Source organism: Gymnogyps californianus, chromosome 21 (genome assembly GCF_018139145.2).
Source record: "Gymnogyps californianus isolate 813 chromosome 21, ASM1813914v2, whole genome shotgun sequence".
In the NCBI taxonomy this organism is placed as follows: domain Eukaryota; kingdom Metazoa; phylum Chordata; class Aves; order Accipitriformes; family Cathartidae; genus Gymnogyps; species Gymnogyps californianus.
The window spans coordinates 8,642,641-8,649,414 of record NC_059491.1 but is presented as its reverse complement, the minus strand read 5'-3'; the positions used below and the strand labels follow the sequence as shown (position 1 = coordinate 8,649,414).

Genomic DNA, 6,774 nt, shown 5'->3' with positions numbered 1-6,774 from the left:
GCACGTGTGCTTGACCCATGTGTGTCTGATCCTTGCACGTGCGTGTGCATGTGTACTGGATCCGTGCCCAGGTGCGTGCACAGGTTTGCCAGATCCATGCACATGCATGTGTGCACGTGTGCTTGATCCACGTGTGTCTGATCCGTGCACGTGTGTGCAAGTGTGCGCCTGATCCACGTGTGTCTGATCCGTGCACGTGTGTGCACGTGTGCTTGATCCACGTGTGTCTGATTGTGCACGTGTGTGCAAGTGCACGCCTGATCCACATGTGTCTGATCCTTGCACGTGTGTGCAAGTGTGCTTGATCCACGTGTCTGATCTGTGCATGTGTGCAAGTGTGCTTGATCCACGTCTGTCTGATCTGTGCATGTGCACATGCATGCTTGATCCACGTGTGTCTGATCATGCACGTGTGTGCAAGTGCGCGCCTGATCCACGTGTGTCTGATCCTTGCACGTCTGCGCACGTGTGCTTGATCCACGTCTGTCTGATACGTGCATGTGTGTGCAAGTGTGTGCCTGATCCACGTGTGCCTGATCCATGCACGTGTGTGCACGCTCACGCCAGATCCATGTGCGTGCGTGTACCGGATCCGTGCACATGTGTGTGCAAACACGCGTGCCCCATCATGCCCATGGGGGGGGTCGACACGTATGCCTGATCGAGACACGCGTGTGTGCACGTGCACGCGCCGGATCCGCGTGGGCGCGTGTCCGCCCCGTGCCTGACCCTTGCACACGCGTGTGCCCCCCCCCCCCCCCGCCGCCGCAGCCCCCACTCGGGGTCCCCGAGGGCGCCCGCCGGGACCCGCTGCCCGCCCCGAGGAGCGCCGAGAGCCCGCCCGCCGCCCCGCCGCAGCCCCCCGCCCTCTCGCCGCCCGCCGCCCCCCCGGGCCCCGACACCCCCGAGGGCGAGCGGCCCCCCGCTCACGGTAAGCCCCACGCCGCTCCCCCCCACCCCCCGCCACGGGCACCCACTCGTGGGGTGGAGCTGCCCCTCTACACACCCCTGGTGGGCCGCAGTTTGGGGGGGAAACTGAGGCACGGGTGGGAGCGCGGCGCCTGCGGGGCTCCGCGTGGGGCGGGGCTGTGCTCCAGTGGGGGTGCCGGGAGCCCACGGGAGCCCGTGGCGTCGCCCCACGGGTGACACTGTGGGGTGGGGGGGGCGGAGCTGAGTGCAGGAGCCCCCTCTGGGTTTAGTGGGGGGGGGTCCCCAGGGGAGGTGCCCGCCCCGTTGGCCTGGCACGCGTGTGTCTGCGGGGGGCGCCCACCTTCACGCGTGGGGGAGGCCACAGGCTGTTCGGGGAGGCCCCGCCCCTCTTCCGCCGCCCCGCCCCTCCCCGAAGCTCCACCCAGCGGCCCCGCCCCGAGGCTCCGCCCGCTGGCGGCGTGGGGGCGCGCGCGGCGGCGGCGGCGGCCAATAGGAGCACAAGGGGCGTGCCCAGCGCCAGGCCCCGCCCTCCCCGCGCAGCCGCCGCCGCCGCCCCGGCCCGGCCCGGCCCCGCTGCCGCCGCCGCCGCCGCCGCCGCCGCCTTTGTCCCCGCTCCGCCGCCGCCACCGCCGCCCGCGCTGCCTTTGTCCGCGCCATGGGGCCGCCGAGCCGCTGAGCGCCGCCGGTGAGTGCGGCCCGGCCCCGCCCAGACCCGCCCCGACGAGGCTCGGCCTGGTCCGGCCCGGCTCGGCCCGGCGGGGCGGCGGGCGCTGACCTCACTTCCGCATCCGCCCCCCACCCCCTCAGCCCCCCCCTCCCCCCCCCCGTCACCGCCGGTCCCGGCTCCGCAGCCGCGGCCCGGGCGCAGGTAGGGGCGAGGGGAGCGGGCTCCGTCGCCGGACAAAGGTGGTGGGGCCTACCGGGGCCTAGCGAGGCCTACCGGGGCCTTACCGGCACCTACCGGGCCGTGCGGGGGCAGATGAGGCCTTACCGGAACGTACTGGGCCTTACCGGGGGAGATGGGGCCTTACTGGGGTGTATCAGGCCTTACTGGGGTAGATAGGGCTTTACTGGGGCATACTGGGCCTTACTGGGGTGTATCGGGTCTTTCCGGGCTAGATCGGCTCTTACTGGGGTCTGCTGGGGCGTACTGGGGCCTTATTGAGATGTATTGAGGCTTTACTGGGATGTACTGGGGGCTTACTGGGTGTATTTGGGGGTTCTTTAGGGTCTGCCGGGGTATTTGGGGGCTGTCTGGGTTCCACCAGGCTATTTTGGGGCTCTTTGGGGGTGCACTGAGGGATTTGGGGGCTCTCTAGGAAACCCACCCCCCCCACCCCCCCCCCGGGGCTACACAAAGCCTCTTCGGGGCATATCGGGGCTTACTGGGATCCACTGGGCCGCACTGGGAGCAGCAGCAGCTGCTCCTACCCCCCCCCCCCCCTTCCCCTCTTCCCAAAGCAGCCCAGCTGTATGGTAATACAAACCCCGGCGTCACCGCCGGCGTCACCGCGTCCCCCGTAACCATCCGTGTGTGTGTGTGTGTCCCCGTCCCCCCCCTCTCTGCCGCCGCCGCAGAGCCGCCCGCCGACCGCCTTCATGCTCAGCCCCAGACCCTCGCCAGCGTTCCCGGCATGACCTCGGGGACCGGGAGCTCTGCCTCCACCGTCGCCGGCGCTGCCCCCCACAATGGTGAGAACAAACCGCCCCAGGCCATCGTGAAACCCCAAATCCTCACCCACGTTATCGAGGGCTTCGTCATCCAGGAAGGGGCAGAACCGTTCCCGGTAACGTATCCCCCAACCGGATCCTTCTTTGCGGGGCTGGATGGTTTGGGGGGGATTGTTGGGTTTTTTGTTGGGTTTTGTGGGTTTTTTTGTTTGTTTTTGTGGGGTGGGGGTACCCACTAGTGTTTTTTTTTTTTTTTTTCCCCGTCGCAGGTGGGGCGCTCCTCCTTGCTGGTGGGGAACCTGAAGAAGAAGTATGCGCAGGAGCTGCTGGCTGAGAAACTCCCGCAGCAGGACAACACCACCACCACCGACTCCGAAATGGAGGAACCCTATTTACAAGGTAGCGCCCGGCCCCCCCGAAACGATTCCCTCGCCGCCCGGGGTGCGGTAGGACCCCGTGTCCCCCCACTCCCACCCCTCCGCGAAGCCGGGTGATGTTTTGGGGCTCGCCCCCCGCCTCCGCGGCTGAGCTGGTTGCGTTTCTCTCTCTGGGCGTCCCTCCGCGCCCCCCAGAATCCAAAGAGGAGGGGAACCCCCCAAACTGAAGTGCGAGCTCTGCGGCCGCGTCGACTTCGCTTACAAATTCAAGCGCTCCAAGCGCTTTTGCTCCATGGCTTGCGCCAAGAGGTAACCCCCAAAATCCCCCCCCCTCAGCCCCCCGCAATGGGATCCGGCCCTCCCTCACCCCCTTCCCTCCCCGCAGGTACAACGTGGGGTGCACGAAACGGGTGGGTTTGTTCCACCCCGATCGCAGCAAGCTGCAAAAACCCGGCGGTCCGCCCCACGGCCGCCGTCGGACCTGCAAGGGGACGCTGCCCGCCCTCAGCAAAGACACCAAGAAGCAGGTGAGGGCGGGAGACGGGCGGGATCCGTCCCCAAATTCAGGGCGACGCGCGCCCACGGGTGGGCTCTGAGGCCGGCGCTGCTCCGTCCCGCAGCCGCCGGTTTCTCTCCCGCCGGGTTCGGTGCCTCTTTCCGTGACGGCGTCGTTGCAGCTCAACCACAGCCAAGAAGATTCGAGTCGTTGTTCGGATAATTCGAGCTACGAGGAACCGCTCTCCCCCATCTCGGCCAGTTCCTCCACTTCCCGCCGCCGCCAAGGCGAACGAGACCTCGAACTGCGCGACATGGAGCTGCCCGACGTCCACGTCCGCGACCTGGCGAGCATCGGCCATCGCTTCCTCCCCAGCGAACCCAGCAAGTGGAACGTGGAGGACGTCTACGAGTTTATCCGCTCGTTGCCGGGTGAGGAATATCGGGGAGGGGGAACCGAGCCCCGCGAATGGTTGGGGTTTTTTTTTTTTGGGGGGGGGGGGGGTTTGCTGAGCCTGAGACCCTCCCCGCAGGCTGCCAGGAGATCGCGGAGGAGTTCAGGGCGCAGGAGATCGACGGGCAGGCGCTGCTGCTGCTGAAGGAGGATCACCTCATGAGCACCATGAACATCAAACTGGGGCCGGCCCTCAAGATCTACGCCCGCATCAGCATGCTCAAGGACTCCTAGAGCCGGGTGGGTGGGGGCACCCATGGGACACACCCACATCCCCAAACAACACCCACCCCCCCCCACCCACCCACCCCCCACACCCCAAAAACCCCTGCCCAGCCGTGGGGAGGGGGGCTACGGGGGAGGGGACGGACGGGGAGCCACTTCGGAGCACAACCCAGCCCCCGCCCCCGTCGTGTGTGCCCCCCCCCCCCCAGCCCCCCCAGGGGTGTGTATATAGCCCGTAGCTATAGCGTCCCCCCCATATGGGGGGGGGTCACCCCCTCCCCTTCTTCGGCAGGGAGAGAGAGAGGGGGGGGGGTCCCCGCGTCTCCCCCGTGTCCCCGGCCCCCCTCCCCAAAACGGCAGGGCGAAGCAGGACGATTGCCTTAACGTGTGGCCCCCTTCCCCCGCCCCCAGCCGGGATTTGGGGGGGGGGGGGGGAGGGAGGGGTTAGCCCCCCCCCCCGGGGGTGGGGAGGGGGGGGCACATCTCGGGGTGCCTGGGTGCAGAGAAGGTGTCACACGCCCCCCCCCCCACTTCCCCCACACCCCACGCTGGGGCTGTTTTGGGGGCACCGTAGTAGAGGGTGGTGGTGGCGGTGGCAGTGGGGGGCCCCCCCCCGCCCCAGGCAGGTAAGGACCCCCCCACACGCCCCTCCCCCCTCCCACACACACACACCCCCTCCCCCCCCCGGCCACCACGGTCTTTTTAAGAAAAGAAAAAAAAAAAAGGAAAAAAACACACGGAGCCCCCACCCCCCTTTTTTTCCTGGGTTTTTTTTTGTTTTTAATAAACACTGAAAAAAAAGAAAAAAAAAAATAAAATTTCGGGGCCCCCCACTTTTCCTCCCCCCCCCTTCCCACTTTTCCCTCCCCCCCCCAGTTCCTTCCTGGGTAAACTGAGGCAGCGCCGTGGGGATGTCCCCAAGTGCCACCAAGGAGGGCTGGGATGCTCCATGGGTGACGGGGACAGGGTCGGTGTCACCTCCTCCTGGCCTCTGTGACCCTGGGGGGGCCCCTGCTGCCCCCCAAGTTGGGGGGGGGGGCTGAGGGGCCCCCCCCGCCCGCTGTGCCAGCTCCCTCCTCATGGGAGCCCACGGTGGAGGTGGGACCCTCCACGGCTGCAGGGTGACCCCGAAATCCCAGTGCTTGGGGTGCAATGGGGACAGGGAGGAGGGGGGGGGCAGGAGCGTGTGAGATGGGGAGGGGACACCCACCGCGATGGCACCACGGTGACGGTGCCTGCGGTGAGGCGTCCCCCGGAGGCGGTGGCCACGGTGATGTGGCCGCAGTGAGGCATCCTTGGAGCCGGTGCCTGGGGTGAGGTGTCCCTGGAGCTGGTGGCTGTGGTGGTGACGTGTTCGTGAAAGCTGGTGGCCACGGGGGTGAGGTGTCCCTGGAGGCACTGGCCACGGTGGTGAGGTGGCCCTGGAGGCGGTGGCCCTGGAGGCACTGGCCACGGTGGTGAGGTGGCCCTGGAGGCACTGGCCACGGTGGTGAGGTGGCCCTGGAGGCAATGGCCCTGGAGGTGGTGGCCACAGTGGTGAGGTGTCCCTGGAGGCACTGGCCATGGTGGTGAGGTGGCCCTGGAGGCGGTGGCCCTGGAGGCACTGGCCATGGTGGTGAGGTGGCCCTGGAGGCGGTGGCCCTGGAGGCACTGGCCACGGTGGTGAGGTGGCCCTGGAGGCGGTGGCCCTGGAGGCGGTGGCCACAGTGGTGAGGTGTCCCTGGAGGCGGTGGCCACGGTGAGACGTCCCCAGAGCTGGTGTCCCTGGCTGTGGTGGCCACGGTGAGGTGTCCCCAGAGCTGGTGTCCCCAGAGGTGGTGGCCATGGTGAGGTGTGCCTTGCTGTGGTGGCCATGGTGCAGTATCCCTGGAGCTGGTGGCCATGGCTGTGGTGGCCATGGTGAGGTGTCCCCAGAGCTGGTGTCCCCGGAGGTGGTGGTCATGGCGAGGTGTCCCCAGAGCTGGTGTCCCCGGAGGTGGTGGCCATGGTTAGGTGTCCCTGGAGCTGGTGTCCCCAGAGCTGGTGTCCCTGGCTGTGGTGTCCCCAGTGCGGTGTCCCCGGGGCTGGTGTCCCAGCAGCACTGTGTCACTCATTGTGTCCCCCACCCCACCCCAAGACCTGCTGGTCCCCAGGGGGGTCCCCAGCTCAGGCCATCGCCCCCGTTTCCACCCCCCCGCCCCCCCAGGGCTGTGGCGCTGCCACCCCCCTCCCCTGGGGGGGGGACACGGTGGGGACACCCCACCCGCTGGCAGGGCGACCCACGGCTTCACCAGCCCCTCCTGCGGCCCCGCAGGGACTGGGCCACCGGCAGCGTCCCCAGGAGGCCCCCGCGGTGGCCCGGAGCCGCCGCCGGCCCCCGGCCCCCGGCCCCTCGCTCACCCGTTTCCACCGTCACCGTTCCTTGGGGTTTTTGGGTTTGGGGTTGGGTTTTTTTTTCTTTCCTTTCCACAACAAACACAAAAACCCGGATTTTGATGAATTTGTTGTTGTCGTCGTTCTGTTTTATTCTGGTTTTTTTCTTTTTTTCCCTTTTTTTTTTTCCTTTTTTTTCCTTTTTTTTTTTTTTTTTGGAAACGAGCGCCCGTTTTTGGGGTGGGGGGGAGGAAGTTTGGGGGTTCACTC

The 6,774-nt window shown here is 67.2% G+C and overlaps 1 protein-coding gene across 1 annotated transcript; it reads left to right on the top strand.

Moving 5' to 3' along the window:
• The first annotated feature begins 772 nt into the window (after positions 1-772).
• On the top strand, positions 773-4,398 carry PHC2 (polyhomeotic homolog 2). Its single transcript, XM_050909371.1, is given in 8 exon segments — positions 773-931; positions 2,509-2,717; positions 2,871-3,000; positions 3,174-3,194; positions 3,197-3,287; positions 3,364-3,505; positions 3,599-3,905; positions 4,007-4,398. Coding segments are annotated over 7 exon segments (999 nt in total). The 5' UTR covers positions 773-931; positions 2,509-2,564; the 3' UTR covers positions 4,162-4,398.
• Positions 4,399-6,774: the final 2,376 nt, after the last annotated feature.